Genomic DNA, 19,295 nt, shown 5'->3' with positions numbered 1-19,295 from the left:
GGGAGAGCACTGGCTTCAGAGATGACCGATGGCGCTGGGAGCTGTCTACCCACTGCTGCTGTACCAGCTGTGTGACCTCAGGCAGGTTGCTTTACCTCTCTGAGTCTCCCCTCCTCATTCTCAAAGTGACAATATAAAAAAGACCAGGGTCATAGTTCAAGCCCTACATTGGGGTAGAGCTTATTTCTAAATAAATAAAATAAATTTAAGAACTATCTATAAGAAAAAAAAAAAAGAATAAAATAAAAAGAGCTACATTGCAGGGGAGGACTGAATGACCCATGTTTGAGGTTTGGCTTGGGGGCGGGTGCTCTGGAGGTGATCCTTTTATCATTATTCTCTTCTCCCTGAGCCACAGCCCTTCAAGGTTTACAGCCCCCCACCCTGCCGTGGTCATGCTTCCAGACCCTTCTTATCCCTGGAAATAGGAAGGTAATAGTGAAGTCCCAGGGGGGTTTAGAAGCTTTGGGGGTGCAACTTCCTGGCAACCCCCAAAGAATTTAGGCAGAATAGGGAGTGATGGAGGACTTCTTCTCCATCCCCACTCCGTTTCCTATGGGAGCCCTGAGGCAGCAGAGCCCATGGCAGACCCCAGAGCAGCTTGGGGGAACGGGGTGCCTCCTCATACCAGCCCTGAGCTGGCAGAGACCTTTCTACCTGCTGCAGCCCCTGGCAGTGGTTGAAACCTTGCCCCAACCCCCATGCCCTCCACAGGAAGTGGCAGCGTGGGCACCTGACTTGGCAAAATGTGAAGCAAAAGTTTGCCTGTAACATCCATTTCCCTTTATTGCCGTCTTTCCTGGACGTCTTAGGAAGCCCAGGGTCTGTAGGAACCAGAGATTATCTGACCCAGCCCCCTGCCCCATAATATCCAGCCTTGGCTTAACTCCTTACCATGTAGTGTATGAAGGACTCTAACAAGTACGCGTCGCCTTTCCTAACTCTGCCATTACTCCCACTGCCATTACGGTCCCACCTCCCTGCCCACCCCTCCCCAATCCAGCCACGTGGCCCCTGTGCTGTCCCCAAAACATGTTAGAACTTAACCATACAAATCGCTAAGAATATAACAGTCATCTCCTCCCCAAGGAATCTGCTAGCATACATGCATACATGAGCTGCCCTTCAGAGACGGGCATGCTGAACTCAACACAGGCTAACTCTTCTGGGGTGAGGCATGTGCCCTGAAAGCAGGAGACTGTGGGTCTGAACTTTGCACCCCAGTGAGGGCAGGACCCTTAACCAGGTCCTCAATGATCTGTTTCCCTCATCAGTAGAATGGGGATATGGAAAAGCCTGGCCAAAAATGCACCTTCAGCTGTAACTCAGTTGTTTCTGGCTCTGGTCCTCCACAAAGCCCCATTCTCTAATGCCAGCAGGCTGGAGTTCTTATCTTCCGAGAGGGGGGTGGGAATGGAGGTGGTGAGGTCAATTGTGGAAATGTTCTTCACTGGGGAAGCCAGAATCCACCCCATTAATAATGAAGCTCAATGGATGATAGCCACCAGGAGGTGCCAAACCGCAGCTGGCACCAGGACAGATGTGGCTCACCACCATCCTCACCACCACCACCCCCCCCACAGCCCATCCTGGAGACGCCCAGCTGGTCAGCAGGGCAAGCAGGCTTGTCCCGTCCTTTTACAATTACACAACCTGTGTTTTTCTTGATTGAATTTTGTGGAACCTTCTTATCACATAATAATGGGGGCAGGTCAGTTATCTAAGGAGGGCTTTTGAAAGGAAGGAGGCTTGAAGATGCTTTGGTGCGCTGTAGGTGGTCAGTAACCAGGACCTTCAGTGATGCATAATGGTGGCCTTGCAGAGCCTGTGACCCTGCCCGACAGCAGACTAGGCCTGCTATGGGATCTCATTCCCCAGGACACTGAATTTTTAACTGGTTCCCCAGGTGAGGATTCTTAGAGAAAAATTGGAGAACCTATCTTGGAGCCTCTCTTGCATGAAGACAGTCATTTACCCATGGCTCTGGCCCTGGTCTCCAGTCGGCATATGCACCCTGAGGACACAAACACACGGATCCCCCCGACCTGTGCCTAAGCGAGCCCCTCTTCATTCCTGAGCTTGCATTTCTGAGGCTCTACACATTGCCAAGTGGTCACAGATCCCAACGTTTGTAGGGAGAGGAGTATTTGTGTTTGGTGACATCTCACAGGCACAGGCCACTGAATTAGACACGATCAAATATTAACTTATAATAACAGCAATAAAAATAATATTTATTGAGCCGGTGCCACATGCCAGATACTATTCTAAAAGCTTGACATGTAGTAACTGACTCATCCTTACAATTATTCTAGGAAGCCAGTGCTCTTGTCCCTCTCATGCAGGTGAGGGTTTGGGAGCTCAGAGGGGTTAATAATCAGCCCAAGTTTATCCTACTAGTCAGGGGCAGAGATGGGATTTGAACTCAGGTATCTGTTTCTAACTCACCATACTCTAGAAATACATTCTGTGTAAGTTACTCAGCCTGCCCGAGGCAGCTTCCTGCCCCAGCCTGGTGGACAGGGCTGGGGAGCAGAGAGGGCTGAGGGGAATTGTGGACAAAGGCAAGTAACGTGGACCCTGTGGTGGCCTGCCCACAAGCCACGTGGGTGGGGACTTGCTTGTTTTTGCCAGCAACCGGCTCTGGCACCTAAATTGCAGGGTGCTTTGTTGATGGGGCACATTATAAGCTAATCAGATCAATGCAGCAAGCAAATTACCTATAATTAGAGATAATTAGTAAAATAGTAAGATTATGCCCATATAAAATAAAGTCTAATGCAGGGCCTATGGCCAGGACAGAATCCGCAGCTTCCCTGGGGGGAAATGGCTCTCTGTGGCCCCCCTTCCCCTCCTTGGCCCTGGGTCTTCCCTCCCTCCACAACCTCCCTTCCCAGGTGGGCTCTTACCCACGGTGGCAGTCAGCCCAGTGGCGAAAGAGTTCTGGTGCAACAGGTGCAGGAAGGATGTTTTGCCCACGTTTGAGTCTCCCAGGAAGATGACATGGAAGAGGTAATCAGGGTCGGCAGGAGTCTCACTGCCAGTGGCAGACCCTGGGGGTGAGGTCGGCGCAGCCTCCCTGGAGTCAGTTCCTGGGTCTGGAGGCCTGTTCTCCACCGTCGGCTGCGTGGACCGAAGGGAGCCTTGTTCTTCCGCACGAGCAATTGCAGGTGAGGTCATGGGTTGGGTTTCCAGGTCAGCCATGGTTGGGGGGCTCTGCGTGTGCTCCTGGGGTCCTGCTCCACCCCTAGGCTGAGCCTCTTCCTGGGGAGAGTCCCGGGGAGGTGGCTGTGTTCTACGAGCTTCTGCTTCAGCCTCAGCCCATGATATGTCATACTCGAGAGGAGTAGACCCATGATCTCGCTCGGAGAGTTCTGGATGCCCAGCTTTCAGACCATGGGCCTCACTTGATTCCTCTGGACAGAGGTCTGGCCCTCCTTGGCCCACTTGTTTCCTTTCTTCCACCCTGGGCTCTTCTAGATGCTTGTGAGAAAGTGCAGGCAGCCCATCTGGACTAGGGGCCTGGCCATGAGCTTCTCTTGGCGCCCCCTCCTGCATGCCAGGGCCCAGCTGGGCACACTCTGGTCCCTCTGCAGGAGGCTGACCTCCAGGCTCCAGATTCTGGGAGAGCCCAGCCACCCCTGGCATGAGGGCTCTGGCCCCTGGCGACCCCAGTCCTGGCTCAGAGCCGGGGCTGTGCGGGTCCTGACAGAGGGCCTCGCTCTGCCTGGGCAACTTGTCTGGGACAGGCTCAGACCCAGGGGTCTTGTCATCTGGGTGTGAGGCCTGGAGCTGTTCTCTGGACCCAGGTGGGGCCTGGGGATGGGGGGAGGTCACCTGGGGAGGGGGTGCATCCTCCAAAGGAACAAGCACTTTGAGGGCGGCTGCCACCAGGCTCCCTGATTCTCTAGTTGGGGCCCCTGGGAAGCTCCAGTGGGAGGGGGCCTCGGGGCCAGGTCCTGACTCCTCCTCAGGTTCCAGGCTCTGAGGCTGGACAGGTTGCCCTGGGCTGTTCTCCTGCCCATCCGGGCCCACTCCTTTGCCTTCCTCAGCCCTGGGGGGCATCCCAGTGGGGCTCCTTGGAGCACTGTCCCGATCTGAAGGTGCCTCCTGACCAAGCAGCAAAGCATGTGGCTCTGAGATGGAGATCTGCCTGACTACTCGGGGTGTCTGGGGGCCTGAGGGTGTCCTCGGGGTTGGAGGTGGGCTCCAGGAGAGCTGCAAGGCTCTGTGCGCGGAGGTGTTGAAGTCTTTCAGGAGCTGGTCCCAGTTATCCCCTTCCCCAAACAGTCTGGGCAGGGGAGCCTCTTCAGAGGAGACTGCCTGGACGTCTGGAGCCTTCTCGTCTCCTGTTCTGGGGACACTAGGAAGGGTTTAGGAAGTGAAGGGTTTAGGAATTTCTCCCCATCGATAACACCCCACAGCTGACCCCATCCCCCCAGTCTCTGCTCAGGCAGTCCTTCTCACCCCACATGCACCCCCATTCCTCCCCCTTCATCTTTCAGGACCTATATGAAGCTTCACCTCCTCCAGGAAGACTTCCCTGACCATTCTGGTTCATCCCACTCCTCTGAGCTATAACAGGTAGAGTGAGGGCCTGCCTGGGATCCGTTGCTATACTAGCCCCTGTACATGTGCACGCGCTTGTGTGTGTGTGTCTGTGTATGTGTATGTTTGAATCCCAAATGTATGACCTTGGGCACATGACGACCTTTCCCCCCTCTCTGTGCCTTAGTTTCCTTGTCTGAGAAGTGGCCCTGAGCATGTCAGCCTAGCAGGATTGTAGTGAGGTTTAAGGAGGGAAACTCTAGGTGTGTTCTGGGTCCAGACCAGAGCCTCAGAGAACTCAAAGCCTCCCTCCTCCCTTTTGGGAAGCCCTGGTCCCCACCTGAGTCCTGGGGTGGCAGTTCCTTGCCTTGGTTCCTCCTCCAGCTGCCAGTACGCATGGCCCCTGGTGGCACTCAAATGGCCCCTGGTCACCCGCAGCTGTCCCTGCACCTCCTCCAGCCGTCCAGCAAGGTCTCGCTCAGCCTCCCGCAGCTGCTGGTTCTCTGAGCTGGCCTCCCGGTGGGTGCTGCTGAGGCGGTTCAGCTGGGCCTCCAGCTGAGGGAGGGGGGAGCATGAGGGGGAGGGAAGCCCAGATGTCTTCCAGGGCAACCAGCCCCCGAAGGCCACCATGGGGCCTCAACTCCAGGCTCCTGGAGACCTAGCTTCAACAAAGCATTGTGGTGGTGGGGGGGTACCCCTTGTGGCCTAATTAGCTCCATTAGCTCCCATCTGGGAGAAATATTTGAATGGAAGGAACCGAGTCAGACACACAGACATCCAGCCCCACAAGGGCCCCACAGGTAGATGGGATCACACCCTCCTCTGCTCAGAGCTCTGCAAAGAGGGCTCGTCTCGGAACCCCATCTGGTCCACAGGCACAGGACTCGGAGACAGAGCATGGCTTGAACACTCAGAAGGGAAAGTAAAGCCTCACAGTGGCATCCAGTGCCCTGTTCAGTCCTTCACACCCCAGGAGGTGTCTCTGCCCTCCTCTCCCACTCCTCTCCTCCCCCTCCATCTTCTCCAGCCCACGAGTCTCCTCGTTGCTCCTGGAACTTTCATGGCACACCCCCACCTCAGGGCCTTTGCACTCACTGTTCTCTATGCCTGGACTGCCCTTCCCCAGGTATCACATAGCCCACCCCTCATCTCCTTCAAGCCTTTACTTCAATATCAGCAACTCAGTGAGGCCTTCTTGGATTCCCCTGTCAAAACCCTCTACCCCCTGCCCTGCTTCCCCTCACTCTCCTTAGCATCTTCACTCGCCAGCATGTTCTAGATTTTACTCACTTACTTTGTTTATCATCCATCTTCCTGACTAAGTCTATAACTCTGTGGGCCAGGGTTTGTGTCATGTTCCTCAGGACCTAGAAAAGTGCCAGGCACTAGTAGGCACACTATTCATAATCACTGGGCGAAGGAATGAATAACTTCAGGAGAGAGGCTTCACGTCTGCGGGGACCGAACAAAATGGCCCCATGTAGAAAGTCCAGTCTCCTCCCTTGGTTGATGGGGCCAGCCTCCATTTCTGAGGAGAAGCTGTGGCATAGGCATCTGGAAATCAGCCCATGACGGGAAGCTGTGACCTGCTGGCAGAGCCTGGCAAGGCAATGGTAGAAAAGGCTCTGGGCACCTTGTCCAGTGCTAAAGGAAAGCTGATTGACTTGGTCCCATCAGATGGTGATTTTACTAAAGTCAGTGGTCTGGGAGTTGAGAAAGGAAGAAGGAAGAGATGGTGGGGCAGGTCTCAGATGCAAAGACTTAGCCACAATGCCAACTGGCAGTGACTATGGGCTACAAGATCTGGGGTTTCGGGACAATAGGGAGCTAGGTCAAATTCAGAGACAGTACAAATTGTGATGCATAAAGCACCTACTGTGTGCCAGGCGCTGTGCTAGGCCCTCACACAGGGTATCTCTAGTCGTCCCAGCAGCCTTCTAGGGCAAGGGTTCTGATATCTAATTCTCTGATGAGGAAACCAAGGCTCAGAGACCTTAAAAACCTGCCCCAGGTCACTCAGTTGACATTGGAGACAAGAGTTGACCACCACCTTCACCCTAAGCCTCTCCGACCCTAGAACCTCACATTGGCCCAGTGCCTTTCTGTTTCCAAGTGCTTTTCCCTTTATTAGCTCATTTGACACAACTAGCCTAGGAGAGGCTGTAGATGTAGCTCATCCCATTTTACAGATAAAGAAACTAAGGCCAAGATGAGCCAAGTTATTGCCTCAGATCTGCATGGCTCTTAATTGGAACAGCAGCGATTTGAACCTGGACCTTTCCAGTGGCCCCTCTGCACTACCTCGCCTCATCTCAGAGAAGGGGGCTACTCTCCTATGGGAGTCCAACCGCTCCCCTCAGAATTCTCAGAAGATGGGTGTCAGACTGTGACTCCTCGGAGACTGGGCTCCCAGGCGAGCGCTGTCACTCACCTCCCTCTGGCCTTCCGTCAGCCGTTGAAATTCACGCTCCTTGGCCTCCAAGACCTCCTGCATCTGAGAGCTGATGGCCAGGCCCCGGGAGTCGCTCTGGGGAGCAGAGAGGTTTCAGCCCCCGCGCTGCTGCTTCTGAGTCCCAGCAGAGCCAAGCCAGCCCGCCCCACACTCCACCTCCACCCAGGCCTGGGGTCTGGGGTCCGGGATGTCCTGGCAAGGCCGGATCTCAGGACCACTTCCCTGGTGCAGGCCAAGATGTGGCAACACAGTGGCGGCCTAGAGAGTGAGACCTGGCCCAGCTGGTCGGTGGGGAGACAACCCACTCCCAGCAGCCTCCTGCTGCCCCACACTGGCCAGTGTCCAGCCCCACTACTCAGCCAACAGAGGAGCCCAGGGCCAGGGTAGGATTGGGCTGCTGGTGGGGGGTCACCTCAGCCTGCAGCTGCTGCTGCTCCCGGTGGATCTGCTGTTCCATCTCCTCATAGAGCTGCTGGACCTCTCGATGGTGGTCAGAGTCCCGCCTGGAAGGGGTGGGGGTGGAGGGGCCAGGTGGCCGTTGAGCACCTGGGGACCCTGCTGCTGGCAGGGGTGATTTGGGCTGGGGTTTGGGGTCAATCCTGCTGCTCAACTCACTCTGCCAATGGTCACCCTGCCACCCTGAGAACGGTTATCCCAATAGCAGCCCCTGACTCATACCCCCTTGACATTGGTCACCAGGATCCCACTATGCTGACTCCTGTAACCATCACCAAGACATTTGTTCCCCTGGCCCCTGTCACATGGTCCCCTTTGCCCCATCACTCTGTCCCTACTTCCTGCTGTCTCCATCCCCCACCCCCTAAAACAGACTCTCCCCCCTGGGGCAATGCTCTGTCCACGCCCACCCCAGGGTCACCAGGTGTAATCTACATGAGCAGTGCCCCCTGGGGTGGGTGCCTTGTATGGAGATACACTTGCCATTCCCACTGCCACTCAAGGCCCGGCTCTGTCCTCCTCCACAGGTCTCCTAAGCCATCCCTCCTTCCAGCTCAGCCCTGCCAACCAGCTCCCCAGGTCTGCCTCGGACTCCTGGGCTCCAGGCTTCTGGAGCTGAGGGAATCCCATTCATGCTCAGCTAAAAGGGGAAACAGCACATACTCCATGCCAGACATCAGGTGCCCCCGCTCCTGGCCCAGCCCCACTCACTTCTTTAGGGTCAGCTCCAGAAACTCCTTGTCAGCCCGTGCCTCCTGCAGGCGGCTGCTCATCCTGGCCAGAAAACCCTCCAGGTTGCCTGCCAGCTGGGGCTCCTCCTGCCGCAGCTTCCTCCACAGCTGCCAGAGCTCCTTCTGCCTGGGGAAGGGGGACAGCCAGACCCGAGGTATGAGGTGGGCCCCGGAAGTGGGGTAGAGAGACCTTCTCCACTTTCATGGCAACACTTTGAGAGACATGGGCACCTGGGCCACAAAAATCTGTTTATACTCTGCAAGGTGCAGCTTGAGTGGCCACCTCCTCTAGGAACCTTTCCCAGATGTACCCTCTCCCTTCTTGAACCCCCACAGCACTTTGTTGCTCCGTGATGTGGTGATGAATTATGCCAGGAGGAGGGGTAAAGATTGGGAGCCTGAGCCCAGGATTGCCATTGGCCTTCTCTCTTCTCCCACTCTGCAGCTGTGTGACTTCTGGCAACTCCCGTGCCCTCTCTGGGCTTCTTTGTACAGTGGGGAGGCGGTCACCTGCTGGGTGAGGTAAGTTCGCTTGAGAATGAGTTGACAGTCCCAGCCTGGGATCTGGCACAAGGCTGACTTTCAATTACTGTTGCTTTCACCTGGATTTAATTAAGTCATGAAGACAGATGCCAGAGGGCTGAGCCAGGGCTAAGCTGCCAAGTAGGTAAATGACTGCCCACCACACCTGTCCCTCCAGCCTGTCCCCTCAGTCCCAGCAGGCGTGTCCTACAACAAACACCAGGCTCCACCCTTTGAGAGCTTGTCCCCGCAGAGCCTGCAGGTACACAGGCAAGGGTGAGTCCCTTGGTGGCTCTAAGAGACCCAGGGGGGCCTGGGAGGTATGGGAGGAGAGGCAGAGTTCCCCCTTCTCTGGGCATGAGTGAACCCCATGAGCCCAGAGCCTGAGACAGCTTGGAGGAAATGTCCTCTGCTCCTCTAAACCTGCCCAACCCAGGGCATTGCTCTACCTGAATCACTCCATCTTTTTTGGTTAAGAAAGGTACCCTAGGGCAGTCGTGTTTTTAAGAATAGGAGTACCTTTGTTAGGCTGATACCCCAACCTGCTAATTCTGGGGAGCAATCACATAGGGCAGGACGGACAGGGAAGGCGGGGGAGAGCGAGTAAGGGCAGGAGGGCCTCCTGGAGAGCAGACACTCTCCACACAGGTTCCAGTTAATCCCATAATTGTCCCTACGATCGCACTGCAGCTGGAAGGTTAGGCCACTTGCCCACAGTCACACAGCTAACACGTGGCCAAACCAGGATATGCTCCCAGCTTTATTCGGTGGCCTCCCACCTGGGCACGGGTCCAGGAGAGTCCTCCACCCCACTGCCCGCCCATGGCCCGCCCCTGCCCTCCCACCCCCACATCCCTCCACACACAGTGCTGGCCTTACTCCGGAAGTAAGTGGCCTGCCCCCAGCTGCTGGATGAAGGCAAAGAATGCCTCCTTCTCCTCCGGGTCAGCCTCCTCCAGCCCTGGGAAGCTGGCGGCTGCGGATTCTCTCTTGGAGGACAGTGGCCTCTTTCTGTGGAGCCTGTGGGTGCTCAGGCTGGAGCCAAAGATGTTCTCTGTGGGACAGAGGGGACAAAAGGCAGCAGAGTGGGGTTGGCTTGGCCCCCTGATCTCCCATCTTGTCCAGCTCTGGCCCTCGGGGAAATAATTCTGTGTTGGTCACATAGATGAAGGACCATGTTCATACATTCATCCTATCGCCCCTGGGAATCTATTCAAGGTACACATTCTGCCTATTTTATGAGCTCTAAGTGCAGATTCCTGGCCTCCCTCTCCGTTGTCCCCCAAACTTCTGGAGACTCGGCAGACCCGAGAACTCTGGATGGCTCGGCAGTTTGAGCCTGAACTGTACTTTGCAGGGTCTTGGCAAGGACATCGCACCTTCCCCAAATTGAGAAGATTAGTGGAAATATTGTGCCCTGCTGACCTTGGTCTTTTTAGGTCCTTTGGGGCCTTGTTGAGAAGCAGGTGTTGGGAATAGCCCTCCCCAAAGTGGGGCCTAGGGCCTAGGAAGCCCCTAACCACTATATATCACCCTTCGCTTCTTCCCGGGGCCTGGAATTCCCTTCACTAAAGCCAGAATGTGACCTTTCTCAGGCAGAAACAAGGCATGTGGGCTTGCTTAAGCTCTTGCTCAAGGGAGAAACTTTTGTTGGGGAGAAGACAAGTGAGGCATCAGAAAGTAAGCTTGGAGGCCTCCTTGGAGAAGGGGGATGCTAATAGGACCCCCTCTGCCCCAACCCCCAGCCAATGAACTGCTCTTGCTCATTGGAAAGGAAGTAAGTGGGTCTCCTGGGCTAGAGTCTTAAGGCCCAGCCTGGTCTTAAACCAACTGCCTGCCCACGCAGGCTTAGATTCTCATCACCAGTATAAACCATACCACCATACATGCCCTGAATGGCTCTTGGGGGTGTTGTGGAGGAACCCTGTTGCATTTCCTGTCAGCCCAGCCTCCCTGAGCCAGGCATACTGCATGCGATGTCTGTCTGGCTGGGTAGAAAACTCCCAGAGGCCCTCCCAGGACAAACATACTGAGCCCAGAGCTGAATTCTTCCAGGGAGAGGCGTCCCTTCTGCTCCACATCCACCCAGTCAAAGATCATTTCCAGCTTCTCCTCACTGCCCAGGAAGCTGAACTTGGCCACCTGCAAGGAAGAGGTAAATTGGCACTATTCCCACTGGGGAAGACCCTGGGGGTCATCTTCCAAAAAAGAGAGGGGTTCAGATACTCCTACCTCCCCTCTCCCCAGTTTTGGAGTCCCAGCCCCAAGCCGACCCAGGACCTACACTGGAGGCTCTGGAACCCTACCCAAGATGGCCCTCTCAGCAGGATCCTAAACTCCCTCCATGCCTTTCCCCTTCCTCCATCCAACACCAAAACTTACCTGTTCTGAGTCTCATCCCTTTAGGATCCTAATAAAGTAGCTAATCCTCCCCAGAATGTGTTTATCAGTATCCCCCCCAAATTATCTGAAATTTGAAAATAAGTCCAAAAGGTGGACAGCACGTTCTTTCAGCATTCCACAGGGACAAAGGCCACCCATGCATCTCCTAAACCATAGGAATGTACTTCATTTCATCCCCTGGGACACACTGGAAGTCCCAGACTAAATGAAGTCACCTATTAACTTGTAGATTTTGTCCAGGAGAGATGTAAATAATTTTTGTCTACTGGAACAGATAACCTCATAGATTTATGGTCTGTTGGACATTAACAGGCTTTGAAAACTCTAACTCAGCAATCTTGTCCTAAACACTTCTTTGATATCCAGTTGTGTGTTTTTTTCTTTCAACCATTCATGACATCTCTCATTAATTAAGAGCTAAATAAAATCTTTGAGTGGGATTTATTTTATTTTTGCCCAAGGGTCATGATTTTCTCTCTCTCTTTGTTTTTAAGATTTTATTTGTTTATTTGACAGACAGAGATCACAAGTAGGCAGAGAGGCAGGCAGAGAGAGAAGGGGAAGCAGGCTCTCTGCTGAGCAGAGAACCCAATGTGGGGTTCGATCCCACAACCCTGGGATCATGACCTGAGCGAAAGGCAGAGGCTTTAACCCATTGAGCCACCCAGGCACCCCTGATTTTACCTTCTTGAAAATTATACTTTAAGAGTTTTGGTGGGGCGCCTGAGTGGTTCAGTCAGTGAAGCATCAGCCTTCTGCTCAGGTCATGATACTGGGGTCCTGGGATCGAGCCCTGCCTTGGGCTCCCTGCTGAGCAGGGAGTTTGCTTCTTCTTCTCCCTCTGACCCTCTCCCCTGCTCTGCTCTCACTGGTGCTCTCTTCTTCTGTCAAATAAATAAATTAAATCTTTTAAAAAAGAGTTTTTGGGGTGCCTGTGTGGCTCAATCGGTTAAGCGGCTGCCTTAAGCTGAGGTCATGATCCCAGGATCCTGGGATGGAGCCCCACGTCAGGCTCCCTGCTCAGCAGAAAGCCTGCTTCCCCCTCTACCTCTGCCTTCCTCTCTGCCTACTTGTGCTCTCTCTTTCTCTCTCTCTCTATCCCTCTGTCAAATAAATAAACAAAATCTTAAAAAAAAAAAAAAAAAAAGGAGTTTTGGAGGTTCCGTAAAGATGCCCCACTAAACTCGGCCATCAGAACCAAATAACATGGATACTGAAGAAGGGCCCCTCGTGGGCTTCAGGAAACCCAAGCCCTTCCTCCCTTGGCTCTTGGGGAGAATCCCATGTGTGATAGAATTTTGGGTTTGCTGTTTCTTTTTGTTGTTCTTGTCTGCCTTTTTTTCCTTGCTGATACTGTTTTCATTTTTGGTGACAGTAATGGTGGGGAATTTAACTTTATGGACTGGCCATTGGTGGTCCTTGTGGGATGCACGATAGAGACCTAATGTCTTTTGGTTGAGAAGCAACAGAAACTCTGATTTGCTGATCTTTGTTGTTGTTTAAATGATTGTGCAAGGCAAAGCAGAGACTCATGACTTAAGGAGATATTTGCATATCCAAGTTCATAGCAGCACTATTCACAGTAGCCAAATGATGAAAGCAACCTGAATATCCACTGAAGGATGAACGGAAAGACAAAATGTGGTCTACATATACAGTGGAATATTTTGTTCAGCCTTAAAAAGGAAGGAAATTCTGACTCCTGTTACAGCATGAATGAGCATCAAGGACATCATGCTAAGTAGACATCATGCTAAGTAAAGAAGCTGGTCACAAAAAGACAAATATATTTTCCCACTTAGACAAGGGACTAGAGTGGTCAAATTCATAGAGAGAGAAAGGAGAATGGGGGTTTCTGGGGGATGGGGAGAAAGGAGAATGGGAGTTATTGTTTAATTGGGACAGAGATGGGGAAGATGAAGAAGATCTGGAAATGGTGGTGGTGATGCTTGCACAATATTGTAAAATATACCTAATGCCTCTGAACTCTACACATAAAAATGTTTAAGATGGCAAATTTTGTGTTATGTATGTTTTATGACAATTTTTAAAAATATTTATTTATTTATTTGAGACTAGAGGGGGGGAGAGCACAAGCCGGAGGTAGGGGCAGAAGTAGAGGGGTAAGCAAACTCCCTGCTGAGCAGGGAGCCTGATGCAGGGTTCGATCCTGGGACCCTGGGATCATGACCACAGCCGAAGGCAGATGCTTAAGCGACTGAGCCATCCAGGTGTCCCTTTTATGACAATTTTTTAAAAAACTTGTGCAAGGGATATGTGTGACTGTAAAATGTTGTGTTATGTCTGTTTGTGAGCTTGGCTAAGTCTACTAAAATGCTTGAATGACACAGACAGTGCTCTCTTGTATCCCAGCTCTTTCTGTGAAATAGAGATTGGTTACTTTGTTTGAAAGTTACAATCACTACAGATGTTTGAGACTATACTAGGACCAACCGGGACGGAGAGATACAGCAAGGAAAATGGGATACATTTTGACTTTCCAAAAAATAAGGAGGTGGTTTTGTCTTAAGTGTCTATTCCAGAACATGAAAAGGGATGAAAATGAAAATCTGAGTTGGATAGAGACCGTTGAGGAGGGTTTGCTGAAAGGGAATCTTAGTTGCCTTGATTTATAAGACCTAAATCTGAAAATAAGCTGTGAAACATGTTAACATTTTATCAAGTGCCAAATTTGGCTCGGCTTTGATGGTTTTAAATAATTTTTTTAAATTGTGAAAGTTTTACTGCCGTGTGTTATATTAATGCAAAACTAGATTTTTAGCTCTATCTCTATTAAAATGATAAATTGATCATAGAGCTCTTAGCAAGAGTTAAAAAGAAGCTACTGTTTATCTTCTGTAAATTGCCTGCCCAAAAAAATGATTCCCTATGTCAACAGAGTAAATTTCTGTACTTTATTCTGGCTTGATCATGTTTTCAAGTAAAAAAAAAAAAATGAAAATAAAAAATTGAAATCACCTCTCTTATAAAAGAGCTAAATATTCTTGCAATCATGTTACCTTCTTCGATGTTTATCTCAAAATATTTTATTTTATTGTCATTTTGATTCAACAGGTAGCCAAGTACTATTTCTCAGATTCCTATGATCCTATCTTAATCCAGTGGCCAAAATGTTCTCTGATAGCTCTTCTGATTTTGCTTTCCCAATATAAGATCCTAAATCTAGAAAAAAAAAAATTTAGGATATCCTCTGTATCTATTAAATACTTCACCACTTATAAGAGCAGGATGGGCAATAAATAACAAGTGTTGGTGGTGAGGATGTGGAGAAAAGGGAACACTCGTGCTCTGTTGGTGGGAATGTAAACTGGTGCAGTCACTCTGGAAAACAGTATGGTGGTTGCTCGAAAAATTAAAAATAGAACTACCCTTGGGAATCCAGCAATCCCACTCCTAAATATGTACCCAAAGATAACAAAAATGCTAATAAGAAAAGATATCTGTACTGCCATGTTCACTGCAGCATTATTTACAATAATAGCTAAAGCACAGAAAGAACCTAAATGTTCATAGAAGGGTGAATGGATAAAGATAAGGCATATATACAGGATGGAAGCTTACTCAGCCTATTGAAGAATGAAATCTTACCATTTGCAACAACATGGATGGACCTGGAGGGCACTGTGCTAAGTGAATTATACCAGACAGAAAAAGATAAAAACTGAATGAACTCACTTATATGTGGAATCTAAAACCAACCAACCAACCAACAAATAAACCAAAGAACAGAGCTCATGAATACAGAGAACACATTGGGCAATCCCTGAAGCGGATGGGGGGGGGGGGTTGTCAAAAAAGTACAATTTCCAGTTATAAAATGAATATGTCATGGGAATGTAATGTACAGCATGGTGACAATCGTTAATAATACTGAACTGCATCTTTGAAAGTAGGAGAGTAGATCTTGAAAGCTCTCATCACAAGAAAAGAAATTTTGTAACTGTATGGTGAAGGCTGTTAACTAGACTTATTGTGGTGATCGTTTTGCAGCAGGGACAGATATCAAATCATTACACTGTATACCTAAAGCTAATATTATATTATATTATAATATTATATTATATCAATTATTATATTATTATATCATTATCATATTATATCATATCATTATCATATTATATCAATTATGCCTCAATAAAAATATGTGAAAAAATAATTTTCAAAAATTATAAGGAAATTCTTCAAATCCCCGATGCTGAAATATTTTTAATGTTCTTTTGGGTAATATAGATAACTTACAACATATTTTAAAAGCTCATTAAGTTTGATTAATATGATAAAAGGATTAAATAATGTGTTATGTTTAACACCCACTTCTAAAAGATAATGAGCTGATTATTATCGCTAAAGATAAATCTTGCTGTATTTGTTGCATGTAGATGAAAATAAAAACTGAGGGTTTAACCTGTAACAAAATCTAATGTTATATATGGCTTGGGTTAGGAGGGTGGAGGTTAAATTTATATGTATATTCACACACACACACACACACACATAAATATATATAAAGTATATATACATATAAAGTATATATATGTACTTTTAAAAAAGATTTTATTTATTTATTTGACAGATAGAGATCACAAGTAGACAGAGAGGCAGACAGAGAGAGAGAGAGGAGGAAGCAGGCTCCCTGATGAGCGGAGAGAGCCCGACACGGGGCTTGATCCCAGGACCCGGAGATCATGATCTGAGCCGAAGGCAGAGGCTTTAACCCACTGAGCCACCCAGGTGCCCCTATATATGTACTTTTAAATATATATACTTAAAAACTAAATATAAATATAAAATTTAATAAAACAAAATAAATTTAATAAATAAAAATAAAATTTAAAAAAAATTTAACCTCATATTTTTACATATGTATATTTATATACATATGATATATATGGCTTGGGTTAAAAAAAACATCATGGGAAGAACCGTCAAATCAGAAGAGATGTTCAGGCTTTCCTAGGCTAAGTTTCCATAGATAAAATGGGATTCATATAAATATTTCAGAAATTGCATGCTTTATGGGAAGGCCTGGAGTTTGCTCAGTGTGTTTGCTGATCCATGATATGTGCTTATCTTCAGGCGAAACACTGATCAAACCCTACGAAATAGTTTTGTGCTGCGTCCCAACAGAGAACTTCACTCTCTTCCACTCTGATATTATTAGCGATGTAATAAATAACCAAAGCTTTTCAGCCTCATTAGCAAAAACGTTTCCTATCCAGGAAGGACTATGAACATTTAGGTTCTTTCTGTGCTTTAGCTATTATTGTAAATAATGCTGCAGTGAACATGGCAGTACAGATATCTTTTCTTATTAGCATTTTTGTTATCTTCGGGTAAATATTTAGGAGTGGGATTGCTGGATTCCCGAGGGTAGAACTATTTTTAATTTTTCGAGCAACCACCATACTGTTTTCCAGAGAGACTGCACCAATTTACATTCCCACCAACAGAGCACAAGTGTTCCCTTTTCTCCACATCCTCACCACCAACACTAGTTATTTCTCCTTTCCTACGTTGGCCTGAAGTCTCAGTTGAGAGCTGCAGGCCACCAGGGATAGACCCAACACCTTGCGGAAAAGGACTGGACCCAGTTCTGTGAGCTACTGATGCTTCCCTTGGATACAAGGATTCTGAGCTGATGTTAGTGGACCTTCAGCCAAGCTAGCAGACTGACAATTTCCAGGACTCTTGAGTCCAGAAACGGCCAGCTCATTCAATATCAAGCAGAACAGGAATGAATGACATAGAAATGAATGAATGGTTCAAGGAAATGGAGTTGTGGTTATTTGTCAGGGATAGAACTGGTACTGTTTTTTATCATTCTATCTTTATGGATCAAAGAGGCAGTTTTTTCTCTGTCTTTTTGGGCCATCTCTAACCTTCAGTCTGGTAGTTGACTGCTTTTGTAAACTGAAGTTAAACATTGTAAATGTTATCTGAATCTCACTGACCCACTCTTGATTCAGAAACTGACACTTCCTGGGCCTCCTGACTTTCCATGGCGATAAAATTATTGATTCAATAAGAATCTGTCCTTTTTTTTTTTTTTTTTTTTTTTTTGCTGGGATATAGTTGGATGAATCAATTGTGTAACTAGAGTGTCACATTGAAGAATGATTCTCATTTAATCAGATGTGACAAGTCTGCTGTAAGGAACAGACATGGAGTCAATGTCTGCAAAACCCTCCCAGCAGGGTTGATGGTTTTAAATAAGATTTTATTTATCCCAGCAGCCTGGCACAGAAGGTCGGGAAATAAGTATAAAATTGACAAGGAAGGCTGCTTCCAGGCAGGAAGAGGGACCTTAGAAAAATTGGGACTCTCAAGAAGAAAGGAAACCCCTTGCATTTATAGGGGCTACAGGTGAAAGTTGAAGAGAGTCTTGGGTTTAGTTTCCTGTCCTGTGGATAGAAATAGGGTGGCCAGCTGGACCCAGTCTGCCCCAGATGTTCCCGGTTTTAACACTGAAAGTTCCACATCCCAGGCATCCCTCCAGCCCTAGGCAAAGTGGAACAGACATTCACTCTAGGTAGAAGAGCAAATACCAGAGGTTTTTAAGCTAAGATTCTGTATGAAAACTTAGGGACAGAAACTAAAATGACTTCATACTTTCAAAGTCTAGATTTGTAGAGCAAGCTCAAGGATGCTGAGCTGATGGAAATAGGGGGAATGAGAATAGGCTTTTTTATATCAGGAGATTATTTATCATCACAGAAAATTATCTGAATAATTGGAAACTGGGAAACTGGGCCAAAAGGTAGAGAGCATGTCCTTTCAAGCATTGTCAAGGCTAGAGGAATGCACTCAGTCCATCTCATTGTTTATCTTTAATTAAAAGTCCCAGACTTGCTGAAGTTACTTGTTAACTTGCAGATTTTTGCCTGGGAGAGATGAAAATTTTTGTGTAGGACAACAGATAACCCTAAAGATTTATGGCCTGTTGGACATCAGCCATGTTAAAAATTGAACTCAGCAATCTTATCCTAACAGTTTCCTGTCAAATTGCCTTTAAATACTGTAGCCTCGCTTCTCACATGCTAGTTTTTGGGCCAATTGTAACATCTTATTGGTTCCTTCATTAATTAGTAATAAAAATTAATTAGATAAAACCTTTGGTAAATGTTGATTTTGTACTTACTTGATTTTATATTTACCTTTTTTACCCTTTTGAAAATTATATATAGGGATGCCTGCAGGGTTCAGTTGGCTACTGTATCTGCCTTCAGCTCAGGTCATGATCTCAGGGTCCAGTCCCTACATCGGGTTCCTCACTCAGCAGGCAATTTGCTTCTGCCTCAGCCTGCTGCTCCCTCTGCTCAAGGGAGTTGGTGAAGGCCCCTCTGAGAAAGTCATTCTTTTCTATCTATTTATTTTTAAGTAATCTCTATGCCCAACATAGGACATGAACTCATGATCCCTGAAATAAAGAGGCACATGCTCCACCGTCAGGCACCCCTGAAAATTCTATTTCAACAACATCCATTGGTTCCTTGTTGTGGCCCCGAGGACAGACCACAGGAAAACTCAGTTCTGATGGGGGCAGGACAAAGTCTGGAGCATGGAGCAGTATCCAGAGGAGACGGTAGGCCTGAGAAGACTCCAGCAACCCACATAGACCCTTTTGCAGAGAATGAGGAAAAACCAAAGAAAAATTGGTCAGTGTTGGTCTGGGCCAGAGCCTAAGACTCCTTATAGGGACCAACCATGGCTGGTCTTGTCATTGATGTTTCTAGTCATTGACATGGTTTGATTTCCAGGACTCTGCTCCCCAGGATAAACTTCCCTGCTCCATAGGCAAGTTCCTTCTTTGACTTGAAGTCCTTTCCTTTGTTAAAATGCAAATGTTTCTGAAAGAGCAGAACACATACTGCCTTATCAGCCATTTACATATTAGTATAAACAAATTCCTCAACTTATCTGAGGACAAATTTTATGACATTTATTGATTTGCCTCAGAAAACATATGTGCTTGTCATTTAACACAAAGAATATTCCTTTGCAGAGGAGCATAAACACCTAGTATGCAACCTATGCTTTTTGCCTACTGACCTTTATATTTTTTAAAATTAATTAATTAATGGGTGTTATTGTTTTTTTCAGAGAGGGAGAGAGAATGAGGCGGAGCAGAGAGAAAGAGGGAGAGAGAATTTTAAGCAGACTCC

General features: G+C 48.3%; 1 protein-coding gene across 2 annotated transcripts in view; it reads right to left on the bottom strand.

Annotated features, from left to right (window-relative positions):
- The window catches only part of RAB44 (RAB44, member RAS oncogene family), a 32,267-nt gene that overhangs the window by 6,963 nt on the left and 6,009 nt on the right, over window positions 1–19,295 (bottom strand). For both annotated transcript variants that reach the window (XM_059177785.1, XM_059177786.1), the window contains exons 3-9: window positions 10,740–10,851; window positions 9,589–9,763; window positions 8,168–8,314; window positions 7,413–7,503; window positions 6,980–7,075; window positions 4,889–5,103; window positions 2,910–4,363 (exon numbers count right to left, since the gene is read on the bottom strand). In XM_059177785.1, coding sequence (XP_059033768.1) covers window positions 2,910–4,363; window positions 4,889–5,103; window positions 6,980–7,075; window positions 7,413–7,503; window positions 8,168–8,314; window positions 9,589–9,763; window positions 10,740–10,851 — 2,290 coding nt within the window. The remainder of the gene's footprint in view (window positions 1–2,909; window positions 4,364–4,888; window positions 5,104–6,979; window positions 7,076–7,412; window positions 7,504–8,167; window positions 8,315–9,588; window positions 9,764–10,739; window positions 10,852–19,295) is intronic.

This window comes from Mustela lutreola, chromosome 6 (assembly GCF_030435805.1).
Source record: "Mustela lutreola isolate mMusLut2 chromosome 6, mMusLut2.pri, whole genome shotgun sequence".
In the NCBI taxonomy this organism is placed as follows: domain Eukaryota; kingdom Metazoa; phylum Chordata; class Mammalia; order Carnivora; family Mustelidae; genus Mustela; species Mustela lutreola.
This window is presented reverse-complemented; position numbering and strand designations above follow the sequence as displayed.